General features: G+C 41.6%; 2 protein-coding genes across 2 annotated transcripts in view; one reads left to right on the top strand and one right to left on the bottom strand.

Annotated features, from left to right (window-relative positions):
• The window catches only part of SGK1 (serum/glucocorticoid regulated kinase 1), a 125,669-nt gene that overhangs the window by 97,678 nt on the left and 605 nt on the right, over positions 1-27,386 (bottom strand). The window lies entirely within an intron of this gene.
• LOC311517926 (uncharacterized protein) overlaps positions 12,691-27,386 on the top strand; it is a 40,877-nt gene continuing 26,181 nt past the window's right edge. Inside the window, exon 1 of the mRNA XM_084623221.1 lies at positions 12,691-12,801. Coding sequence (XP_084479347.1) covers positions 12,786-12,801 — 16 coding nt within the window. The 5' untranslated portion in view covers positions 12,691-12,785. The remainder of the gene's footprint in view (positions 12,802-27,386) is intronic.

The following is a 27,386-nucleotide window of genomic DNA, read 5'->3' on the forward strand; positions in this document are numbered from 1 at the left end:
GATCCTCCTTCTTCCCTTTTTTAAAGATTGGCACTACATTAGCCTTTTTCCAGTCATCCGGGACTTCCCCGGTTCGCCACGAGTTTTCAAAGATAATGGCCAATGGCTCTGCAATCACAGCCGCCAATTCCTTCAGCACTCTCGGATGCAACTCGTCCGGCCCCATGGACTTGTGCACGTCCAGCTTTTCTAAATAGTCCCTAACCACCTCTATCTCCACAGAGGGCTGGCCATCTCTTCCCCATTTTGTGATGCCCAGCGCAGCAGTCTGGGAGCTGACCTTGTTAGTGAAAACAGAGGCAAAAAAAGCATTGAGTACATTAGCTTTTTCCACATCCTCTGTCACTAGGTTGCCTCCCTCATTCAGTAAGGGGCCCACACATTCCTTGGCTTTCTTCTTGTTGCCAACATACCTGAAGAAACCCTTCTTGTTACTCTTGACATCTCTGGCTAGCTGCAGCTCCAGGTGCGATTTGGCCCTTCTGATATCATTCCTACATGCCCGAGCAATATTTTTATACTCTTCCCTGGTCATATGTCCAACCTTCCACTTCTTGTAAGCTTCTTTTTTATCTTTAAGATCCGCTAGGATTTCACCATTAAGCCAAGCTGGTCGCCTGCCATATTTACTATTCTTTCGACTCATCGGGATGGTTTGTCCCTGTAACCTCAACAGGGATTCCTTGAAATACAGCCAGCTCTCCTGGACTCCTTTCCCCTTCAAGTTAGTCCGCCAGGGGATCCTGGCCATCCGTTCCCTGAGGGAGTCGAAGTCTGCTTTCCTGAAGTCCAGGGTCCGTATCCTGCTGCTTACCTTTCTTCCCTGCGTCAGGATCCTGAACTCAACCAACTCATGGTCACTGCCTCCCAGATTCCCATCCACTTTTGCTTCCCCCACTAATTCTACCCGGTTTGTGAGCAGCAGGTCAAGAAAAGCGCCCCCCCTAGTTGGCTCCTCTAGCACTTGCGCCAGGAAATTGTCCCCTACGCTTTCCAAAAACTTCCTGGATTGTCTATGCACCGCTGTATTGCTCTCCCAGCAGATATCAGGAAAATTAAAGTTACCCATGAGAATCAGGGCATGCGATCTAGTAGCTTCCGTGAGCTGCCAGAAGAAAGCCTCATCTACCTCATCCCCCTGGTCCGGTGGTCATGTAGATGTAGGAATTTTTATTGATTTGTGAGTGGCAGGATGTCAGGGTTAGAAAAAGAAATATACCCTTAGGGCTTGTCTACACATGAAAGTTAACCCAGAATGAAGTAGGGTATGAATTTAAATATAAAATTAACTATTCCCAATTAACTCCATGTGTGGACTCTTTTATTCCAGAATACAGGTGCCTTATTTTGGATTAATTTAAACCAAGTGAATTAAACTGATTCAGAGTAAGGCACACTTAATCAGGATTAAGAACATCCAAAAATGAAGTTAATCAGGGACAGATATTTTGGAATAGCTCCCCATGTAGACAAGCCCTTAGTCTATTTTTTAGATATCACAAACAATTCAGCATAATATGCACAGAGAAGTACAACTACTATTCCTGGTACACAGGGTGGAAAATAAAACAATTTAATATTTGATTTATGACATTTATAGCTGTCCAACGGCATTTAAAATCTTGACTTCAAACTGGCAACATGTTTTTAACATCAGCTGTTGACTTCTAAAGAAAAAGTACTTCCCTGGGTTTAGCAGTGAAGAGCCTGGCTTGTAGGAGTGAATCTCAGGTTTCCATAGAATTTTGTAAACTATATATTAGCATTTTTCAGACTGACACAGTTAAGTTTATTGAAATGTTATGTATATATATTAGTCACATTAATTCTAAGTCAACACATAGGCCTTTGACCACCTATAATCCTAATGCATTTCAAAGGGTGACTATATAGTTACTAGGCTAATTTCCACTAAGAGTGTACCCCATATCTATTGTGCTTGGCTTGGGCTCTATAAAACCTTGCCACATTCCATTCAAAGTGCAAGGCACACTTTGACCGTGCATCCCCTAATAAAAACACCTAGAACAGCACAAATAAACAAACTATAAAAAGAAAATCCACAACCAATTATCTGCCTTCGCAGAGGAAGACACAAAAAAAGATTGAATCAAAAGTAACTGATGCTAGCTAAATTGCCAAGTGCAGTACTAGAAGGCAGTCATATACCATGGTGCTGGGTACATTGTTACTTACATTGTAAACTCTTTGGGGGCAGAGATTGTCTTTTTGTTCTGTGTTTGAACAGCGCTCAGCACAATGGGGTCCTGGTCTGTGACTAGGATGCCTATGCTCTAGGATAATACAAATAATAATAATAATAAAAAAGCATTGTTCTTCACATTAAAGGAGAGGTTCTTTTATTATTACTTTTTATCCACCTGCTGCAAACCGAGCTCTCTCTTCTGAATAATATTGACAGATCCCTGCATTGCCATGTGAAGGGTGACCCTTTGAGCTCTCCAGAAAATTTCCCTCATGCCTACATAACAGGAGCAACTGATCCACACAACTGGACTGGCATCACTTGAATAGAATAGACCAAAATGAGAAAGTGCTCTCAGTTTAATTTTGACTAGTCTTGATAACAGGATCTGCACGCCTTTCCTCATCTATTCCCCATCTCCACTGGAAAGTTCATAGAAATCTGGAAACGTAGAGCTGGAAGGGACCTCGAGAAGTCATTAAGTCCAGTCCCCTATGTAGAGCAGGACCAAGTAAATCATGATCATTCATGACAGGTGTTTGTTCAACCTATTCTTAAAAACCTCTGATTTCATATTGCTACATGTCTGTAGTGGACCTCGTCACAGTATTTGGACATAATGTTGTGAAGGCCAAAAGTATAACTGAGTTCAAAAAAGTATTAGATAAGTTCATGGAGTACAGGTCCATCGATGGCTATTAGCCAAGATGGTCAGAGATACAACTCCATGCCTTAAACCTCTGACTACTAGAAGTTGGGACTGGATGAAGGGATGGATCACATGATAAATTGTCCTGTTCTGTTCACTCCCTCTGAAGCATCTGGCTCTGGCCACTATTGGAAGACAGGATATTGGGCTAGATGGACCATTGGTCTGACCCTGTATATCCATTCTTATGTTCTGATGACATGGGTCATCTATGAAGCTTGCTTGATCTCACTGTGTGATCTATATGGAATCCATCTTTCACATGATAAATCTATGAGACTTGCCCAATGTTGCCCTACATGTTTAACATTAATTAGCAAAAGATAGAGCAAATGATTTGATAAAACAATCCCCTTCACACCAATGAATCACAGAATCATAGAATATCAGGGTTGGAAGGGACCCCAGAAGGTCATCTAGTCCAACCGCCTGCCCAAAGCAGGACCAATTCCCAGTTAAATCATCCCAGCCAGGGCTTTGTCAAGCCTGACCTTAAAAACCTCTAAGGAAGGAGATTCTACCACCTCCCTAGGTAACGCATTCCAGTGTTTCACCACCCTCTTAGTGAAAAAGTTTTTCCTAATATCCAACCTGAACCTCCCCCACTGCAACTTGAGACCATTACTCCTTGTCCTGTCCTCTTCCACCACTGAGAATAGTCTAGAACCATCCTCTCTGGAACCACCTCTCAGGTAGTTGAAAGCAGCTATCAAATCCCCCCTCATTCTTCTCTTCTGCAGACTAAACAATCTCAGTTCCCTCCGCCTCTCCTCATAACTCATGTGTTCCAGACCCCTAATCATTTTTGTTGCCCTTCGCTGGACTCTCTCCAATTTCTCCACATCCTTCTTGTACTGTGGGGCCCAAAACTGGACACAGTACTCCAGATGAGGCCTCACCAATGTCGAATAGAGGGGGACGATCACGTCCCTCGATCTGCTCGCTATGCCCCTACTTATACATCCCAAAATGCCATTGGACTTCTTGGCAACAAGGGCACACTGCTGACTCATATCCAGCTTCTCGTCCACTGTCACCCCTAGGTCCTTTTCCGCAGAACTGCTGCCTAGCCATTCGGTCCCTAGTCTGTAGCGGTGCATTGGGTTCTTCCGTCCTAAGTGCAGGACCCTGCACTTATCCTTATTGAACCTCATCAGATTTCTTTTGGCCCAATCCTCCAATTTGTCTAGGTCCTTCTGTATCCTATCCCTCCCCTCCAGCGTATCTACCACTCCTCCCAGTTTAGTATCATCCGCAAATTTGCTGAGAGTGCAATCCACACCATCCTCCAGATCATTTATGAAGATATTGAACAAATGAGTCTTCATCCCCTGTCAGAACCAACCTTGCACATAACTTCCTTCTCACATTTTGTAATGTGTTTGCACCTCAAGGTCTGCTGGAACAGGAAATGCCATAATAGCTTGCCAAAAGCTGTTCTTGCAGTATTTCTGTAAGCAGAACTGACATACTTTTCACAAGAAAATCTTACTTATGCCAGGTTTTCAAGGTACAGATAGTTCTGGCAAACTTCGCATAAGCATCTAAGCTCCTGGATGTTTACCTGATCCCCACCTGAACTTTTGAGAGTCAGCCATCACTAACCCTAACCTGAATTAGAATTGTTCTAACCCTGACATAAACAAAATCTTTACTCCAAAGGAATTGTGCCAAACACACCTTTGTCAAGTATATTTATAATCTTCCTGAAAGGTGAACACACAGCTATAAATAAAATAAATAAATAAATCAGACTCTTTATTTTCTGAGTCTAGCTTGCTCTAGTTTCTTTGTTTGATCTACTTTCTAAAAGCCTGCTATCCAGCAGCGATAATCCCTCAGACTAGAATATTACCAGATGTGATTAAATGAGGTTGCCAAATTCCAGGTTTTTTCCACTCTTGGCTTTTCCTCTTATGTAATAGTAAACAGATATAGCTTTTAATGTAATATGGTTCAGCTGTCAATGGCATCAGTTAACTCAGCACTCTTTCTACTGTAGACAGGTATTAATTTATAAATCAGTCCAATTTACTGTAATCACAAGCAGTGTTTTCCATGAGGGAAACATCAACTTCTTTTACAGAGCACCCTAGCACTTACAGCTGCCCTCATTCTACTGGGCTCCCACAGGTGCCATTACTAAATTGTTACTACTGTATTTCACGGTGGTCTTTGGGGTCATCCTTGGGTTTGGGGAGTATTGATACAATGATGCTCCTTAAGACTCCTTCTGGCCTGTTTGTTGGGCCTGCCTTTAGCCCACAGGCTTGTCTGCAAAGGGCTCCATTTTTCAGGGGTGCTGAAAAGAATGGGAGTTGAGGATGCATGGGAGTTGAGGATGATATGCATGTGGGAGTTGAGGATGCCAGCCACTGTCCTATCCCCTCCAGTCCAGATCCCCATCTTCCAAAATGGAGGACCACCTTTGGTCTCTGCAGTCTCATTGCATCAGAATACACAACGACAGCTACTCTGTACACTAAGGCTGCCTACATTACGAGCTATGGGTGTGATCCCCCTGCCCACGTACACACACTTGCACTAGATCCCATCAAGCCAGGGTGAGTATAAATAGCAGCGTAGCTGCAGTAGCATGGACCGTGGCAGTGGAGCCATGGCCTAGCAGTAGCACGTACAAACCCACCTGAACCCAGTGAGTGTGTATTTCACAATTTGCTTCCCTAAGACAACAAGGAATGGGGGGCTGCTGGACAGTTTTTTGGTGGGACTGAAAAAACTGCTTTAGCTGTGTTGGTTGGAATTTTACAGAGTCAAGGTTCCCAGTACTGGTGCATGTTCCTCTTTGTATCATCTCATTGCCTTTTATACCTCTCAGTCAGCTTACTGCTTCCTCCACAGAGTCTCATTGCAGTGTCTCTGATATGAATATTCATCTTCCTACCAGACAGTATCTAATGCCTTAATTGTCATCTCATGCTGCCTGTGTGCTAGCTTTGTATCCCAGTGATATCAAATGCACTTTTCTCCTACTCCAGTTGCAGTTCATCTGATTCTTTCCTCCCTTCTCCGGGCATTATCTAATTACAACTCAGAGCAGGATTTGAATTTTCCTCCGTTATATAAGACGTACAGTGTTCACAGAGCTCTTGGAATCCTCTCCCTGAAGCCTGGAGGGCAACTTTCAGGAAATCCATTTAAATTACAGTTATGGAGATTGTTGAATGAAAGGTTCATTGTTCAAACTGCATACAGTCAGCTAATTAAATAGAAGATGGTAAATGAGAGGGAAGCTGATTAATGTCCAAACGGAGATTTATCACTGCTCTCTACTTGGCTTTGTCATTTAATTTGTTATGTCCCATGGGAAAAGTAACTCTGCAATAGAATCAGTTTGTCAGAGCACCTCAAACTGCTGTTTTCTTCAAAACTCTGTAATGCATCACTTTATTTATTACGAATCACGTTTTATTTTAGAAAGTAAATGAAGAGCATCCCCCTTAGTAATTATCAGGTGCCATTCTCTGTGGCTGCATTACAAAAAGTGGGCTGAGGCCCAACTGTAGAGTCCAGCTGCCCTACATAAAAAAGGGAAGGGTCACTACTTTTCTGTTCCCAGTGCTATAAAATCCCTCCTGGCCAGAGGCAAAACCCTTTCACCTCTAAAGGGTTAAGAAGCTAGGATAACCTCGCTGGCATCTGATCAATATGACCAATGAGGAGACAAGATACTTTCAAAGCTGGAGGGAGCGGAACAAAGGGTTCGTCTGTTTGTGTGATGCTTTTGCCGGACCACATCAGGAATGCAGCTCAGAACTCCTGTAAAAAGTTAGTAAGTAATCTAGCTAGAAATGCATTAGATTTCCTTTTGTTTAAATGGCTGATAGAATAAATTGTGCTGAATGGAATGTATATTCCTGTTTTTGTATCTTTTTGTAACTTAAGGTTTTGCCTAGAGGGATTCTCTGTTTTGAATCTGATTACCCTGTAAGGTATTTACCATCCTAATTTTACAGAGGTGACTCTTTTACCTTTTCTTTAATTAAAATTCTTCTTTTAAGAACCTGATTGCTTTTTCATTGTTCTTAAGATCCAAGGGTTTGGGTCTGTGTTCACCTGTACAAATTGGTGAGGATTTTTATCAAGCCTTCCCTAGGAAAGGGAGTGTAAGGCTTGGGGGATATTTTGGGGGAAGATGTCTCCAAGTGGTCTCTTTCACTGTTCTTTGTTTAACATGCTTGGTGGTGGCAGCATAGGGTTCAAGGACAAGGCAAAGTTTGTACCTTGGGGAAGTTTTTAACCTAAGCTGGTAAAAATAAGCTTAGGGGGTCTTTCATGCTGGTCCCCACATCTGTACCCTAGAGTTCAGAGTGGGGAAGGAACCTTGACACCAGCATTTCTATTCAGGCCAGAAGTATTGTTAACATGGCTCAGATTCATTAAAAATTGGGCCTTCCAAATATGCACCAGGAAATGATATGCATGTGAGAGACAGCATGTTTGGGGGAGAACATATATCTCATGTCAACTGGGTTGAGAGATGCAGGCAAACGAGGTGTTATGGGAGGCATTTTGGACAATGGGCTAGGGATCAGGAGACTTAGAATTCTACAGCTGGCTCTGCCACTGCGCTCCTGTAGCACCTTGGGCAAGTTATTTCACCTCTTTCAGGCTCTGTTTCCCCTCCTATCCTTTGTCTATTTTATCTATTAGCTCTAAAGGGTAGGGGACGTCTCTTTGCAGGAGTTTCCTCAGTGCCTAGAGAAATAGGGCCCTTGTTTTGATTGTGGCCTCTAGGTACTACTGTCATAAGTAAATACTATTAATAATAATTTACTAAAATGTATTGTTTTATTAAAACATGAAGGTATATGTGGATTACCTAAGTGCAAGTGAGGGTTTCCTTTTTGAGATGCTTTGGTGTCCCCTTCACAGCATACAATCTGCTGAAAAATGTGAGAGCTAGTGTTGAACCACAGGGCCTGGATTTGTTCAATCCTCTTTTCATTAATTACTGTTCCTTTTTTGAAAATATTACCTGTGATCTATTTCCAGGTAGACGGGCTGGTGCCTAGCAAAGAGTTTGAAATAGTTGTAAATTGCCCTAGAGCTATTGGGTCAGCTCCTCTACCGGTATAAATCACCATCGCTCCATTGAAGTCAGTGAAGTGATGCTGATTTACTCTAGTTGAAGATCTGTTCCATTTTGTCTAATCACTCTGGGCAACCCCAGGCCATGTTGTAGTGTAAACGTGAAGACATCCATTGCATGTTTTTAATTCAGAACAAGATGTTTAACTGATTTTTTTCAATGTTTTGGCATTAAGGAGTTTATGGAGCTCAGCCAAGGCAGAAATCAAATATATTTGAAAAGTTTAAGAAGTAGCATATCATGTTACTTTATATCTATATATAAAATTATTTGAATGTAAGGTCAAAAAGGTAGCTATGTATATAAGAAAAGTGCAAGATATATTACTATTCTAGGGTCTGATTCAGCAAAACACTAAAACCCACACCTAGCTTTAAGCATGGGTTTAAGTAATTTCCTATTCAGTAAACCACTGAAGCATGAGTTTAAGGCACAATGAAGAGCTTTACACTTAGGTGTTACAGTAATAAAACTAACAATAAATAATAGTGACACACTTCAGTGCTTTGCTCTTAGGGTTGATGCAGCTTCCAGTCAAGTCAATGGGAAAATTCTCATTGACTTGAATGGTGCAGGACAATGGTGCAGGACAAAGCATTAGTGCCTTAGGTTCATCTAGATATAGTACTCTTCTGGTTCTACTGACTTCAGCGGCCTTCTTGCTGAGCTGCTAATTTGTCTGAAATGTAAGCATACAAAGTACCCACTCAAAGCTTTTTTCACATTCTCCTTGAAAATAAGTGATTGTCTCAGTGGGTTCTTGTCTCACTGAATAAATAACTAACTAAACTAAACACAAATCAGACATCAAGAATTATAACATTCAAAAACCAGTCGGAGAACACTTCAATCTCTCTGGTCACTCGATTACAGACCTAAAAGTCACAATACTTCAACAAAAAAACTTCAAAAACAGACTCCGAGAGACTGCTGAATTGGAATTAATTTGCAAACTGAATACAATTAACTTAGGCTTGAATAGAGACTGGGAGTGGATGGGTCATTACACAAAGTAAAACTATTTCTCTGTGTTTATCCTCCCCCCCCACCCCGGCTCTCCTGCTGGTAATAGCTCACCTTAAGTGATCACTCTGGTTACAGTGTGTATGGTAACACCCATTGTTTCATGTTCTCTATGTATATAAATCTCCCCACTGTATTTTCCACTGAATGCATCTGACGAAGTGAAATGTAGCTCACGAAAGCTTATGCTCAAATAAATTTGTTAGTCTCTGAGGTGCCACAAGTACTCCTTTTCTTTTTGCGAATACAGACTAACACGGCTGCTACTCTGAAACCTAACTAAACTTTAGTAATCAGGTAAGAGTTTCTTGGATCAATAGCAAGCACTGACAGGACTTGCTTCTGTAGGAGAAAATACAATAGATTAATTGTCCATATTGATATATAACACTGTTGCTGCAGATACCCTCGCTATGTGTATTACCTGAAAGGCAAAACAAAACAAAACAGTCTGTATTATGTATGTGCGCTAGCCTAATCTTTCCAGGCTACCAGGTTACAAATTGCTTTAAATCTAGATCTAATAAAGACAACATGAACAACACAACCCCAGATCCTTTGTATAGGGCCCTAGGTTGTTTGTATATTCTTTCTTATTCTGTATTATATGAGCGGAGCATTGTACCTACGTAATATTCATTTTAACCTCTATTCTTCTGGGCACTCCGAAAGTCCTGCCTGTAATAATAACTACCACTCATACAGCATCTTTCATACAAAGATCCCACAGCAATCTATAATAACTGAGGAATACTTGTGGCACCTTAGAGTCACAAATTTATTTGAGCATAAGCTTTCATGGGCTAAAACCCACTTCATCGGATGCATGCAGTGGAAAATACAGTAGGAAGATATATATATACAGAGAACATGAAAAAATGGGTGTTGCCATACAGTTAAGGTGAGCTATTATCAGCAGGAGAAAAAAAAACCTTTTGTAGTGATCATCAGGATGGCCCATTTCCAACAGTTGACAAGAAGGTGTGAGTAACAGTAGGGGGAAAAATAAACATGGGGAAATAACTTTACGTTGTGTAATGACATATCCACTCCCAGTCTCTATGCAAGCCTTTATTCAAACTGGTGTCCAGTTTGCAAATTAATTCCAATTCAGCAGTTTCTCGTTGGAGTCTGTTTTTGAAGTTTTTTTCTTGTAGTATTGCCACTTTTAGGTCCATAGTTGAGTGACCAGGGAGATTGAAGTGTTCTCCGACTGGTTTTTGAATGTTATAATTCTTGACATCTGATTTGTGTCCATTTATTCTTTTGCGAAGAGACTGTCCAGTTTGGCCAATGTACATGGCAGAGGGGCATTGCTGGCACATGATGGCATATATCACATTGGTAGATGTGCAGGTGAACGAGCCTCTGATAGTGTGGCTGATGTGATTAGGTCCTATGATGGTGTCCCCGAATAGATATGTGGACAGAGTTGGCAACGGGCTTTGTTGCAAGGATAGGTTCCTGGGTTAGTGGTTCTGTTGTGTGGTGTGTGGTTGCTGGTGAGTATTTGCTTCAGGTTGGGGGACTCTCTGTAGGCAAGGACTGGCCTGTCTCCCAAGATCTGTAAGAGTGATGGGTCGTCCTTCAGGATAGGTTGTAGATCCTTGATGATGCCCTGGAGAGGTTTTAGTTGGGGGCTGAAGGTGATGGCTAGTGGTGTTCCGTTACTTTCTTTGTTGGGCCTGTCCTGTAGACAGTGACTTCAAGAAGCTGAAGGAACCAAAAGTGCCCAAACTTAGGAAGCCTTCTAGTAGTCACCTAGTTTTTTTTCCTCCTGCTGATAATAGCTCATCTTAACTGTATGGCAACACCCATTTTTTCATGTTCTCTGGGTGTATATATACCTTCCTAATGTATTTTCCACTGCATGCATCCGCTGAAGTGGGTTTTAGCCCACGAAAGTTTATGCTCAGATAAATTTGTTATTCTCTAAGGTTCCACAAGTACTCCTCGTTCTTTTTGTTGATGCAGACTAACAAGGCTACCACTCTGAAACCTATAATAACTATGTAATTGTGTGGACATATAGGCCCAGATACTCTAGCTGAAGCCAAGAAGTGCTTGGAAGTGAGGGGTTGCAAAGGTGGTTGATTCATATTTTTCAATATACATTTATCACTGTATTTTTTCCTTTTGAAATTCATTCTTCAGATTATCACTTGCAACAAATCATTTTTTGCATCCTTCAATAGTTTTGGCTGAAATAGCACTTCAAGATAAAATATAATTGCAGTATAATAATACTTGCTGCTGTATTATGTAATAATGCATGCAGAACATGATGAATTGTGAGATACAGTATAAAACATCATTTAACTCCAATCGTTCGCTGTTAGATGAAAAGTGTTGTCATAATGAGACGCACAAAGGACATTTTGGGTGTTCTCCTAGTTTGAACCTAATGCTGCTTCTCTTGCTCTCCAAAACTGCAAAGGATAGATTTGTTATACAAGATCAGGCATTTATATCATCATAACGATTCATAGACTTTAAAGCTGGAAGGGACTATTAGATCATGTAATCTGATCTTCTGTATATCACAGGCTATAAAATTTCACTCATTTACTCCTGTGTTTAGCCAAATAAACTGTGTTTGGCTAAAGAATATCTCCTGGAAAGGCATCCAGCCTTGCTCTGAAGACAGCAAGAGATGGAGTATTCACCACTTCCCTTGGTACTTTGTTCCAATTGCTAATCACCTTTGCTGCTGAGCTGATAAGAATGCTCTGAGATATACGGACCATAAGGCTTCTTCTACAGTACCTTTCAGTATTTTGTTTAGGAAAAGTTAAATTGATTTGCTTGGCAATGTCATATAAAACCAAAGAAGATTAATTTTCTGAAGATCATTCACTATCTTTTTCTTAACTATTTCCAACATGTGTACTGACAGGTGTGAACTCATGGGTGCAGGGACCATTTGAGATTTACCTATCACTGCAGAAAAGCATTTATGAGTCTGAACAATTTGTAAAGACACTTCCACAGCACAACCTTCCCCCAAAACTTGCGTGCAGAGAGGCTGAAGCTATTTAATAAGTTGACTTTATTAGGTTTGAATTTGTTGGATGGTTAAGAATCATGAGCATGACATCCTTTTCACGTTTGTGAAGAAATCTATCTGCGTGGAGGCTGGTAGATATGAAAGGGAGAGGTAGTGTTTGTGGTATTTCTTGATACAGAGCTTGATGTGACCTTATGTGCATTCCCAGAACAATAGAATATATATTAATACTTTCTAGTCACATTTTTGTCTGCCCTGAATTTTAATTCTGTTTTGACTCCCCATCAAAATGCTGACTTTTGGTATACCAAGGACTCAACAAATAACAAGAATCCTCTCTGCCTCCAAAATCACATAACCTGTAAAATAGATGCTTCAAGTAGTGAAACATAAAGACTTTCTTTCGCACCTCTCTAAGCTGCCTGGTATATCAATAAATGGTTCAACAAGTTGTTTTTCTTCACACTTTAACTATATCCCTTTGAGAGAGCTGCTCATTAAAGACGGCTAAGTGGACAAAAAACAAGTTAATAGGAGAAAAGCCACATTACATGCTATCACTCATTAACAGTCCTTCCTTTAAAAAAAAAAAGTCTTTGGCAAGAATGTAGCAACAGATGCAACATACACACACACACACACACACACGTATAAAATACGAGAACAACAAAGACTTCTTCAGTTTACATGATATTCCTTCTTCTTAGGCTGGTATTTTTTCAAGGGCATGGTCACAAACCACAGTAAGTATACTTCTGAGCATTTTTATTCTCAATGGGCCTGCATATGCTTTCAGGACTATTAAAATAAAAATCTTTGTTTTGGAAACACAAGCTGAAGTGGAAGCCACCGACAATGACTCATCAGCTTCAGGGCTGGAGTCTCCCATATGTTTAGTCTGTTGGTTTTGGGATGCCGGTGACTTAGGGTATGTCTACACTCACAGGCGCCAGCGTCCTCTGGGCCCCGGTGGTGCTCACCCCTCCTCTTCACCCCAGGCCCTGCCCCCAACCCCCCCTTACCTGAAGCCCCCATCCCACCCCACCTCTTCCTGCCCCTGCTCCACCCTGCCTCTTTCCACCCAGTTCTTCCCCCTCTCCTGAGTGCGCCCCATTCCAGCGCCTCCCCCCCCCCCCCGCTCCAGCACCTCCTGTGTGCCGCAGAACAGCTGTTCGTGGCGGGCTGGAGGAGCTGGGAGGGAGGGAGAGGAGCTGACTGTCAGGGCTGCTGGTAGACAGGAGGCTCGGGGGTGGAGGGGTGGGGAGGGAGGAGGGGAGCTGGCTGCCAGTGGGTGCTAAGCACCCACTATTTTTTTTCCGTGGGTGCTCCAGCCCTGGAACATGCGTGGAGTCGGTGCCTATGTCTACACTACAAATGTAAGTTGATCTATATTAGGTCAAATTACTGTCACCGCAATAATTACTGCAGTGGTGCATGTCTACACTACCCTCCTTGGTTCAGTGATGTGTGTCCTCACTAGGAGCGCTTCCACCAACCAAAGAGGGCAGTGTGGGGAACTGAGAACCCAGTCTGTCAGCTCTGCTGGAAGCTCCCTGCCGGGACCCTGGCTGCCCCACAGGCTCCCGGGCTCCTGGCAGGCTGCTCCCCACCTGCTCCCTGTTCCCCGCCGGGAGCAGGGAGAAGCTACCCAGGGCGTCTCACCTCCCTGTTCCTCACTGGGAGCTGGGGAAAGCTGCCCAGGGCTTCTCACCACCAGGGAGTTGGAGCCAGTTGCCATGAAATTGACAAAGCTGACTGGCTCCAGGCAGTGAGCGGGTGAGGAGGCTGCTTGGGCTTCTCACCCAAGCTCCCAGCTGGGAACAGGTCTGAAGCCACCTGAGCTTCAGCTCCCCTCTGGGCCCTCACTCCAGCTCCCAGAGGGGAGCAGGGTCCAGCTGCCCAGCTCTCCAGGGGAGCTGGGCTTTCTTGTCAATTTCATGACTTCTGCAATGAAATTGACAAGACAGTTGATGTAAGTAACATAAGGTCCACACAGACACTGCCTCATCCTAATTACACGGACATAAACCTTTCGCCTCTCATGGAGGTGGAGTTATTATGTCAGTGTAGTACGGCACTTACAGCAGCAGGAGGAAGGCTGTAGTTTAGTCACTGACATAATTAGGTTGACAGAAGCCGCCTTAGGTCGACCTAACTGTGTAATGTAGACGAGCCCTGAGGCAGCTTGTTTTGACTCCCGTATTCCACATGCTCAGCTTTTTTCTATCTGTGCAAACAAAATTTCCAAAGTCGTTTCGGTAAACGTCATTGGTGCTAACAATTTTTTTTCTTCTTAGCAAGCCAACATTTTAGAAGGTCAAGGTTGATTAAGTTAAACAATGTGTATTACATCAAGGAAGAATATCCTCTCATTGAAAACCCTGCTGGTAGGCAGACATGTGATTTCAATTTGGCAGCTGAATGATTTCACAGTCCTCATGGTCTTCAAATAGTATTTTACTCCATGTCAATGTGTGAAGGAAATAGGAAAGCAGCGGCCCACTTTGCCAAAAGAGTTATTTAGCTGAAACAAACAAAACAGCAAAGAGGGAAAGAGGCGGAGGAAATGATTGAGACAGACAAGTTACCCAGGTTTTTAAAAGGATTGGATAGCTTTCAGGTATGCAAGTGAAGTCAGTGAAACAAAGGAAATCAAACCTCATACTTAAACTTATTGTTGTTGATTTGGGAAGGGAGCTTGTAACTAACGGTACCATTTTCAAAAGCACACAAGTGACTTAGGATCCTAAGTCCATTCCTATTTTCAAAGGTGACTATGGGACTTAGGTGCTTACGTCCCATTGACTTTACCCTTGGGGTCTTACCAAAGTTAATGCGAGTCCTGCCATTCACCTCAGAGAACTTGGTATCAAGAGCTACATGGATCCACCAACCAACCTGGGACTCCGAAGGAACAGTCTGTTCCCTGGACCTCTATGGCCCTACTCAATGCACAACCTGTTTAACTGGGTGGGACCAGGAGTTAAGCATTAAAGGGGGGAAATCAAGAAGAACAGAAGAAACATGAGTGGGCAGAAAATGATTTGTTTACATATTTTATTTATGGAGCACTGTTGGGGTGTTCAGAGCTGTACAAGAAGAGAGGCAGGCCTGGTTCTTATCCAATGAAGTTTATAATCCAAAATGGACAGATAATACAGTTTAGACACAAAATATCCTGGATGGCCAGAGAATGGAACATCCAGTCTCAAAATGTTTCATATGTATTTTTCCCCTCAAAGTTTCTTAAAGAATCTTAAATAGAAAAGAATAAATTCATTTATGCTAAGAGATCCCACAGGAATCACCTTTGCTCCCTCAATAATCCATTCTAAATTGAAGTGGAATAGAAGAAACAAAAGCATATGGAATAAAGAAGCATATGGATCTAAAAAGAGAAATATTTCCCTTTTGAGAGGACTAGAGAAGAGTGTATTGTATAGGCCATGGACTCAAGAAGGAACCAGCATTAAGTATGTTAAAGGAAGCATCTAACAACATAAATCAACTCTTAGAATCCTGTTATCAAAACTGTAGTCATAGCCCATCTCCCCCAAGTGCATGGGAACCCCTGCTATTATGCACTGAGGAACCACTGTCAAACTGAAATGTACCAGCTAAAAGATAGGTCCAGGGTAATGAATTGAGAATCTCTCTCCTGAGGCTTGCACCGACGATTGGCTTCCTACTTCACAGAGAGGCTTGGTAATGATAGAGACCCTGCTCTGGGGGAGGCACTTAAGTGACACACTACATGAAATATTACTTTGATAACAACCACAAAAAAAACTTTTCACAAATGTTTCTGAGTCTCCTTTCCACCTAGCATCCTCGAGCCCAGAGGCAATGAGACCAGTGTGTAAATTATCCTCACCGAACACATTACATGTGAACAAGTGCAGCGTTCAGACAAAGCTCGGGGTCCAATATAAGCCCCATACTGAACTCACGCCATTGTGCTTAGGAATTGCTGCACATACCATAGAGTATGAAAAATCATCCTATTGTTTGGGGCAGGAAGAGAAGTGAAAGGAGGTTTGAAAGAGAACAGTTACCTATTTTGGCCCAGATCCTGTGCAGTTCAGCTAGCCAGGCTGTGCAGTGAAATTCTCAGTGGAAGGAACTCCCCAGCCCCCACCGTGGAACCTCTGAAGTGCTGCACTGCAGCTGCTGCTCCCATACTATAGGGGTCAATGGCTGGGTTGGTGGCGAATCCGTCAACACTGTTCCTGCTCTTCTCCCAGGGCTGACCGCCAGGTGACAGCACAAGAGGAATCCCCGTGGAGCTGGGCTCTCTGACTTATAAGAAGATGCCGTCCCTTTGCAGGCTTCACAAATCCCACTCCATTCCTGCACAGTGGAACCATGCTGGTTCTGCTGCAGGGGGGGAAACTTCATGGCCATGGAGGGGGTAGAGGCGCATTTGCGTCTCATGCCATGCACATACTTTAGTTTGTAGGTGCGAGTTAGGTACAATGTTGGACAGATCCTCAGCTGGTGTAACTCAACATCACTCCAATGAAGCCCAGGAGCTGGCAGCAGCCGCCACAGTGGGGTGACTCAGCGGTGCTATGCCCTGGCTCTAGGTCAAGGGTAAGATTCTTTTTCCCCAACCACATGTAGGTCCCTGTGGGGAGCTCCGCTGCTTGGGGAGGCTGGTAACATGGCTGTAAAAGAGCAGCAACACCAGGGACTATGAACTTGGTAGAGAAGCTACTGAAGAAATATAAATAGTGGATGGATCAAAAGCCCTACTTCCATGGAGAGAATGGAAGCATCAGCATTGTTCAGTTCTTTTAAATTACCGTGAAACCAAATACCTTTTCAGCAATAAAGTCAGAGCACTTGCCTGATGATGAACAGCAAGGGAGTACAGTTACCCTGGCCTCAATCCTTAGGGAAACCAATTCATTTGCTTCATATCCCTCTGGGAACAAGGTTACTGAATAAGCATGTGAACCTACTGATTAGTACCCTTCTCTGGTTAAAGAATAAATCTTTTGAAAACAAAGCCCAAATGCTGCTTAATATGAGAGAGAGAGAAAGAGAGAGAGAATTCTGAGCAGGCCTGAAAGTGAAATCTGAAACAACCTGGCTCTAAAGAAAAGAAGCTCGCTTTACACCTTCCTTTCCCTTTGTTCATCTTTTAAATCAGCTTGGATTAATTTAAAAGGATTTGGTTGAGATGAAAGTGAGCACCTGAGTAAATTAATTCAGTATGTGTCATTATGGAGGGGAACATCTGCCCATGGAGTGGCAGAAATTATAAAATATATCCAACTCCCATATAAAATAAACCCAGACCTAGAGTTCTTTAAAGGCTTGTTCCTGATCTCACCTCAGGCTTGTTAGCATGTATAGCAAAGGGGGTTGGTTCTGAAAATAGCTGATTACTGGCATTCCTTTGATTTTATGCACAGGAGTTACATATGTGCTAAATTACCTGAAAAGATTTACTGGGGTGCTCTTCACATACAGGTAGGATAATCCCCCATTTTACCCCATCATTACTTGCTTGCTCAATACTAGTTAGCATTTTATAGGTGCTTTTTCTGCATTTCCTTTGAGCTCATTAGTCAAGGCAAATTCTGACTTTGTGTGAGTAGTTATTAACGCAGGTTTCAGGCAAAATAAATGCATTTAAAATCTATCTATCAACACAATTCCAAGGCTCCATGCAATTGCATCAGATCATGGATTACACAGTCAGCCAGTTTGGTTCTGGCAGTGCCAACAGAATGGAGGAGTGAGATTGAAACACATTTGGAAAAATGATTTAGAGGTACATTCTAACAATGGCATATAGGTGATAATCTTAAGTATCTGATCCAAAGCACATTAAAGTCAGTGGATAAACTGCTAGTGATGTCAATGGTTTTTGGATCAGGCCTTTTGTGGGTGAATTTACCCCTACTTTTAATGGAGATCTTGCCTTTATTTAAAGGGGAGAGGTGATTTTTTTTGAGCACCATATACTGAATGATTATTATCATAATCATTTTTATTATTTAAATATTCGACACAACCTTTAATTTCAAGGATTCTTATAGGGGAAGGCAATTTTCTGAAAGTTTAAACAAGAAATGCACCACAGTTCATAATTATTAGCTGCAGGTCCTAAAGTTCCTAACACTGGGCATTCTACCAACTATGTATCTTCAGTTGCAGCAGTGTCTTTAACTTTATTATAGTTTTTTTTTTATATCACAGTGTGTCCTCCCTCCATTACTTTCTTATTATCTTTCTGTTCAGCTTCCTTTTCTTTGCACTGATCACGGTCGTGCAGTCTAGGTACTAGTCAAAAAACTTCCATACAGAGAAATCCAGTAGCGATTTTGTTCTAATGTGTAGCAACACTCCTGATGTGACTGTCTCAACACAGAGATTCAGTCCAAAACTCCAACCAGGCCAGCCCATTTTACCAAATCTAGGGTGAACTATTAATTTTCTTTCCTTTGGTGACTTTTTTTTTAAACTGATCATTAACTGTACAGGAAAGATGGACCCAAAGATTTGGGTGATTTAGCCAAGTTTGTCAGCCAAGCATAATGGCTTCATGAAAAGCCATTTACATTATCAGTATAAAACCTACCAATTACTTATCATTAATTGAATTCCCATTTTAAACTATTACAACTTAGTTACCATTACGCTTGTTAAAGCTTTCCATTCTTTCATTAGACAAATGTGAGGCCATATTAGCACCAGAAGGATACAGAAAGAGCCATCTTTTCTTTCTCTAGTTCTGGGATTGCTCATAAGGTTTAACAGATTTTTAGGCCAGATTTTCAATGTGCTGAGACCTTTTGAAATATCTGCTCCTTAAAGAACAGCACTTCCCAGCCTATGTAAGAATCTGCCAGCTACTCCTCAACTTTGGAATGTGGCTTAATAATAATTGTTTGTTTTTCTCTCTGCCACAATTTGAAGGCCTCTTAGTGCCTCAGCAAAAATTAGTACACAGTAATTAATGAATGAGGCAAAAGAGGCTAATTAATATAAATCCAGAGCAGAAAATGAAATAAAAAGAACATAGCTAACACTTCCTCCCAAACCCACCAGATCTCTCTCTCTCTCTCTCTCACACCCCCCCCCCCCCGACCCCACAACCAAATTTTTATTATTATAAGCTCCCATCAAGATTGGGGCCCCATTGTGTCAGACATTGTACAGACACACAGTAAGAGACAATACCTGCCCTAAAGAGCTTCTAGTCTAGGCAGACAAAGCTTGGGAAAGGAAACTGAGGGACAGAGTCTACGAAGAGCTACAAAAGAATCTCAGAAAACTGGGTGACAGGGCAACAAAATGGCAGATGAAATTCAATGTTGATAAATGCCAAATAATCCACATTGGAAAACATAATCCCAACTACACATATAAAATGATGGGGTCTAAATTAGCTGTTACCACTCAAGAAAGAGATCTGGAGTCATTGTGGATTGTTCTCTGAAAACATCCACTCACGGTGCAGCAGCAGTCAAAAAAGCAAACAGAATCTTGGGCATCATTAAGAAAGAGATAGATAATAAAACAGAAAATATCATACTGCCGCTATATAAATCCATGGTACGCCCACATCTTGAATACTGCGTGCGGATGTGGTCGCCACAACTCAAAAAAGATATATTGGAATTGGAAAAGGTTCAGAGAAGGGCAATAAAAATGATTAGGGATATGGAACGGCTGCCATATAAGGAGAGATTAATAAGACTGGGACTTTTCAGCTTGGAAAAGAGATGACTAAGGGGAGTTATGATAGAAGTCTATAAAATCATGAGCTTTCAAAAGCTTATGCCCCAATAAATCTGTTCGTTTTTAAGGTGCCACTGGACTCCTCGTTGTTTTTGTGGATACAAACTAACATGACTACCCCTTTGATTCAAGAACTAGGGGTCACCAAATGAAATTAATAGGCAACAGATTTAAAACAAACAAAAGGAAGTATTTCTTCATACAACACACTGTCAACCTGTGGAACTCTTTGCCAGAGAATGTTGTGAAGGCCAAGACTATAACAGGGTTCAAAAAAGAACTAGATAAGTTCATGGAGGATAGGTCCATCAATGGCTATTAGCCAGGATGGGCAGGGAAGGTGTCCCTAGCCTCTGTGCTAGAAACTGCAAATGGGCAACAGGGGATGGATCAGTTGATGATTACCTGTTCTGTTCATTCCCTCTGGGACAGCTGGCATTGGCCATTGTCAGAAGACAGAATACTGGGGTAGATGGACCTTTAGTCTAACCCAGTATGGCTGCTCTTATGTTAAATGAGTTGCCCAGGATCATACAACAGATCAGTGGCAGAACCAGGAAGAGAACACAGATTGCCTGAGACCCAGTGTAGGAATCAATTTAAAAATGTCCTGAGCCCTGTCCTGAAGAAAACTAGAAATGTGCTACAGAGAATAGGCAAGGAGGAGAGAGTTCCAACATCACAGCCCCTGACTGGAAAGGTCTTTACCTTCCCTTCATGGCCATATCTTCTGCTGGTCAGCAGTGCCAATCTCAGACACTATAACAGCCTGTGTGTGGGCCATCACTGGTCTTCTCTTATTTAGCATCTTACATTCAAAAATGAAAAGCCTTCCATGGACTCATTTTAAAGCTAAAGCTGCAGACATTTTCACTCAATGTTGTGTTACATAGACCCTTTACATGGTGAGATGCACCTGCCACTGTATGATGTGTAAACTGTACACACATACAGTAAAAATAAAAACATAATTATTTAATAAAAGCCTTTCTATTATTCATTTGAATTTTCTCGCCTGTTTGGCACATTTTAATATTAGTCCTTTGGGGAGATTTTTGTTTGGTTTTAATTTGCTGTAGCGTTGTTTTTAATCAACACAGTTTTCCCATTTGCAGAAGCTTTCTACTTATGTGTTTGCTTTCCTTCCATGTGCTCTGGCAAGGCCTTTCTCCCTGGCGTCAGAGCGTGTTTGATCCTACTAGTCAGAAGGATGAAAGTTTCCCCCTTTGTATCAGTTCCCTGACTCTTGTCTGCAGAGACCCAACCTCCAACCAATCTGACTGAATGGCTTGGCTTCTATCATCCAATAAAACTAAATTTAATACCAACCTATGGAGGAGTATATGCATCAAGGTACTACAAACCCTTAGCTCTCACCAGCTCCTGCAGATTACTTATCACTTTCACAGTGTGGCAGGGGAATCACATTGATTTTTTCAGGGGATCAGATGTTGCTGCCTGTTTTCCATCTGAAGCAGTGCCATGGTTTGCACCACCTCTTCTGACACAAGCTGCTAGAGATCAGAGCTCTCTCACTTTGTTCTCCCCATCCAGAACTTGTTTGGAGAGTCACATGTTGCCCTGGTTTGCAACCAGTGCCGAGCGTGTTGAGATGAGTTGTGATAGCAGTGATATCATTATGTTAAGGGAAGAGCTACTCCAAGAATTTTGTCCCAGGCTCTATGACCTTTTAAAGAGTTATATCTATTGGCAGAAGACATAGACAACTCATGACCACCACCTCCCTAGATACATATCCTCCTCAGTAAGTCCCGTGACATGAAAGAGAAGGAGACCAAGGTGCTATTCAGATCCAAGAAATATCTAATCTGGTCTTCAAGGGAATGAACCAAAGCAGGTTCTTGAAGAAATCAAAGAAATCTGCACCTCTTCATTATTCCATTGGTATTCATATACAATGAGGTCTCGAAATGGTAGAATAACTATGAAGAGCTCTGAACGAGGAAGAAGAAGAAGGAAGGGAAGATGGAGATAGAAAAAGGAGACTGAAGCTTCCCCCTCTTGTATTCTTTCTTCTCTCACTCTCCCTTTTGCTCTGATATTCTCTTTTTTTCTTTCCTGCTCTGCTTTTTCTCTTGAGTTGTTATCTCTCAAACTTCTTAAAATCCTTTCCCTTACCTCTGGAAAACCTCCATTCTTTACATTAAGCAGCAGACTTAAAAACCCATCCTGGCCCTAACCTGACCTGTTCTGCCTCATGAAATGTCCTACTTGCTACTCACTTCTCATTCAGACAAATCTCTCACTGACTTCAGGATTTGGTCCATTGTGTCTAATAAACAGGCTTGTTTGTCTGAAGGAAAGGTTAGTTAATAGCCTGTCTCAGACATATTTTGGTTCTGATTTATCTAGTCCCATTTGTTTAGTACATACAGTGCCTGCAGTAGCTGCTGTGTGCAAAACTTAGATATTTGGACTTGATCCTGAGAGGGACTGAGCACTCGCAGCTCCCGCCGATGTCAGTTCCAGTTCCAGATGCTCAGCACCTCTGAGGTGTCAAGGCAGAAAAAGTGAGATGGGAAAGAGATTTTCAGTGACATCTTATCTGGCTTGCGGTCAGCCAGATCATCTTCTCTGGAAAGCTGCTTAAAACTTTACTTACTTTTATTACACTGGCCCAAGCAATTAAGAAAATGGGCAGCTGTCCTGTAGAGTTGGCATTTTCTAAGACACATTCAGCTTCAGATCTTATTTATTTTTTCAATAGTAGAAGCACAATCATCCTAAAGAGCCTAATCTTGGAACCGATTCCTAGATCTGTGAACGTGGAGTACCAGAAGCGGGGTCCTCTTGGCAGAATTTGTCCGAAGAAACACTAGTTCACATGAAATCTGTTGTAACTATTTATGCTACAGCCTTTGGTGCTGCCCAATTACTGTAATCCCAAATACTGGCGATAGTTAGCAAAGAGGCATGTAGGTAATTCTCCAGCCTCATCAGCAGCCTGCTCCCCGAGCTATATCTTAGGCTCAGCTGTCAGTTTCATGTATGCTGCTGCTTGTGGTTTAGTCCTTCTGGCTTGTGTGTAGAGAAAGCCATCAGTGTGTTGGGAGGCAAAATATCTGCCTCGAAATGAGAAATGCACAGTTTGCATAAATACCAGTTTGAAAAGTGCATATAAACACGAAGCTGGGATTTTTCTTTCCTTCTGAGAAGTCTCTTTGGCTTGCATAAATTATTAATTAATGTAAAATTTTCTCAGTGAAAAAGGATGATAGATATGGTTTCCCCTATCAGATTTCAGAGCCACCAATCCTGAATTCATGCCATAAACTTCCATTATAAAACATTCCCTAGATATCTCTCTCTTTAGGATAGCGACTTTCCTGTTTAATTTATCATTCATTTATCTTCCTCACATCTTGAATAAATGTGCATTTGCTCTTGTTTCTAAAGTAATGGGTTTGCTGAGCTTCCAGTATCATCAGCCTATAATTAATTGGTATGGACAGTTAAGCATTTGCACAACTATAAACTTCATTTTTTGTTTGTTTGGTTTGTTACACGTCATGTTACATTATTTCATGAGGTCACATGTCCTAAGATGTTGTCCAAAGTCTTTTTACAGAAAAGGTGGCAAGGGTAGGGGAGGAAAGCAATGCAAATACCTCAAACCAGCCCTTATTGAAACCATCTGGTAGCAATTTAGGCAGATGTAAATAAGAAGAAGGATAATGTATCTCTCCTGGGAGGCCTGCCAGGTGAATTTCAATAGTTTATTTGTAGTTTTCAATATGCAATGACCTTATCAAATGATAGAATCAAATTCTATTTGTTATTCTGCTAGGTTCTGAAGCATAAAAGGGATCACACCTTCCACCAGGAACTGAATATTGTTAAGTCTTTATGTTTATAAAAGTTAAGATGTTGTCAGTATTGAGAAGAACAGATGTTCTTTAGTGGTATAGCAATTGCCTTACCAAACCAAACCAGTGGCCCACCTAACTGTATGTCTCTGACAGAAACAGCCAGTGCATGGGTATGTCAGAGCAAAGTATAAAGTGCAGAGGACTTCTACATCCAGAGTGGCTAGGATGGTGTTTTCAGGAAGATCACCGATGGATTGTAGTTTCCTTAGGAAGTCAGTAGTGTCTTTAAGATAGCTGGGAGTGCTGGTAGTGTAGGGCCTGAGGAGGGAGTCTACATAGCCAGACGATCCTGCTGTTAGGGTGCCAATGCCGGAGATGATGGGGCATCCAGGATTTCCAGGTTTATGGATCTTGGGTAGTAGATAGAATACCACAGGTTGGGGTTCCAGGGGTGTGTCTGTGCGGATTTGTTCTTGTGCTTTTTCAGGGATTTTCTCGAGCAAATGCTGTGATTTCTTTTGGTAACTCTCAGTGGGATCAGAGGGTAATGGCTTGTAGAAAGTGGTGTTGGAGAGCTGCCTAGCAGCCTCTTGTTCATATTCCGACCTATTCATGATGACGACAGCTCCTCCTTTGTCAGCCTTTTTTGATTATGATGTCAGAGTTGTTTCTGAGGCTGTGGATGGCATCGTGTTCTGCACGGCTGAGGTTGTGGGGCAAGTGATGCTGCTTTTCCACAATTTCAGCCTGTGCACGTCGGCGGAAGCACTCTATGTAGAAGTCCAGTCTGTTGTTTCGACCTTCAGGAGGAGTCCACCCAGAATCCCTCTTTTTGTAGTGTTGGTAGGGAGGTCTCTGTGGATTAGTATGTTGTTCAGAGGTGTGCTGGAAATATTCCCTGAGTCGGAGATGTCGAAAATAGGATTCTAGGTCACCACAGAACTGTATCATGTTCGTGGGGGTGGAGGGGCAGAAGGAGAGGCCCCGAGATAGGACAGATTCTTCTGCTGGGCTAAGAGTATAGCTGGAAAGATTAACAATATTGCTGGGTGGGTTAAGGGAACCACTGTTGTGGCCCCTTGTGGCATGTAGTAGTTTAGATAGTTTAGTGTCCCTTTTCTTTTTTTCTTTTTCTTTTTCTTTTTTCTGAGTATTGAATAAAAGGTAATCAAACATCTAAGTATCTATCTGTCCTCTGTCTATTTTGCTATGGATGGAATTGAGGTGCTGATTTTTCCATAAGAATCGCCTTTTTTTTTTAACCATTTCTCTACGGTTGGGCTATTTTTCTTTTTCCAATGAGAGGCTATCAATAGCCATAGCAGATGAGATTTTAATTCTTCATTTTCTTTTGTGTGACCATTTCCTCTGGGAAGTCCCAGGAGGATTACTAAAGGAGCATTTGATAATAAATATCCAGCAATTGGTGTTATTTGGTTACAGATTGCAAATACTCTCTAATGACTGGACATATCCATCATATATGCATAAAATCTCCTCTTTCACCACAATTTTTCCAACATTTATCCCCATTCAGTCTCTATATATTCTTAACCTGACTGGTGTGAGGTACTATTGAAACGGTATCTTAAAGAAAATGTGCTTTTATCATGCTTTATGAGGTTGCTGGTCATCTTTTCCAGATCAAATCCCATTTCTCTGGGGTAATGTGTCTATCTGGGTCTTTTTCATAGCATGTCATGTATGGAAAATTTTTAATTTATGAAAGTTGTCTGCAAAGATTGATACAAATTAGGGTTTTTTTTGTTTCCTACTTGCCCAGAAGCCTTTGCTGCTATTAAAGTTCTCTTTCTATACACAACAGGGTTTCTAGAAAGTTCAGAAACATAGTGCCTAACTTGAAAGTACTGGTACCATGGGAGAGTTGGTCAAAGTTAGTTTTGTCTCTAAATAAGTTAGAAAATTTTCTATGTTGAATAGCTGACCAGTCACCTGTATTCCATAGCTCTCCTAATCTTTAAACTCTCTGGTTTGTGTTCTGGGTAGAGATCTAGATTATTTGCAATGAGGGTCCTCCAGTCCAGATGCTACTGAAATCCCAACAATAATAAATAAGAAAAAAACAGGACATCATGTTTGATTCAATGAACTTAACCCATAGGCTTCCCCAGATGTCTCATGTATTTTTCCCTTGCCATTCTTTGGTAGACTTCCGAGGATGGGTCCAGAACACCAGTTTGGCACAGAATTGGCTCTGCCTCTAACAATCTCCCAGCTAGTCAAATACAGTATGTTCAGCTAGTTCAGCATAACAGCAGCAGGTAATTTGCTGTAAGCCTGCATCATTCTCAACAACACATTCACATTAAGAACAGGCAGCTTTCTCCCCTTGTACTGCATGTCATTCGAGGACTGACGCAGGCACTTTGTAAGTGATATTTGTGTGCTGGGCTTTTTGTGAATGGGGAATGATCTGGTTAACAGACAGTTCAATAAGTACATTTACATATCAATGAAAATGATGGAGTTTTCTACCTTTGTGATTTTAAATTAGTTTTACTGATTTTTAAAAAGCCCTCATCTGTCTTTGTACCAGTAGTATCAAATATAAAACCTGATAAATTGAAACACTCAGTTATTGACAATGAAAATTTTCTGTCATTCCATTTTTCTGAGACTCTCACTGGGATATTTTCTACAGATACAACAGTCATTAAAAAAAAAAAAACCTCCTCCTAAGGGAATTTTATTGAAGATCAGGGAGCAATAAGTTCATCCTGCACAGACAATTCTCCCACCTCATAGACTGTAGATGCAGAAGCTTCCCACATTAAATAGTCTTATTACTGTACAGGGAAATAGGAGACAACCTGGCAGTGTTTAACTCAAATATGAACTGCAAGTGATTCCCCCCCACCACCCTTTAATAATATACTTGTTTTTATCATAGACCTTTTGGAAGCTTTGGATCCCAGGAAAGCCTTACTGATGAAAAATGTATGAAATGTAAATGTATGAAAAATAATTTACTTAGCATTTAAACTCTTTAGGACACAGACTTTTTTTGTAGACTGTGTTTGTACAGTGCCTAGCACCGTATCTACAATTTCTCAATACAATACAAATAATCATTAATAATAATAACAAATGTGAACAATGATATGTTTTCTCCAAATGAGCCTTTCCATGACAAACTGTTTGTATTTTTTCCAGTTCTGCCCTTTAAATTTTGCCATTTGATGCACTTTGAATTTGTTGGTCTCTGCTCATAGTTCAGTGGTTGGGAAAGGCTTCACTGTCTTTGATGGGAGGGTTAAATGGAGTGACCATAACACAGAGAGAGAATGAATGGGAATGAATGAATGGAGCAGTTTATCTAGTGCTACCTCATTTCTTTAAAGCGAGAGCTTATATTTTTAATCATTCAGTAACTCCTCTCCAGTTCCTGCTGTCAGCCTGTCTCTGATGCTTAGCATCTTTGCTCCCTCTCTGCCCAGGTCTATTCAGAAACTCTATTCTTGTTGCCCACGGAAATGACTTTATTGCCATAAGCAGAGTTGAATGGAGATTGAGCATTACTGTGTTCCTAAAGAGTCAGGGAAACACAATGAATGCTGTTAAAGTAGTGATGCGAACTTAAGACATACATTTTCAAGAGGACAGTAACAGTCAAATACAGCACCCTGCAGCTTTTCACCTAAGAAATGAGCTGCAATCATTCTGCCATACTAACCAAAAGAGAAGAGGAAAAAAATCAAGAGATTTAAGTGACAGGTGTCCTG

This window comes from Lepidochelys olivacea (assembly GCF_965140295.1).
Source record: "Lepidochelys olivacea isolate rLepOli2 genome assembly, chromosome: 3".
Taxonomy (NCBI): Eukaryota; Metazoa; Chordata; order Testudines; family Cheloniidae; genus Lepidochelys; species Lepidochelys olivacea.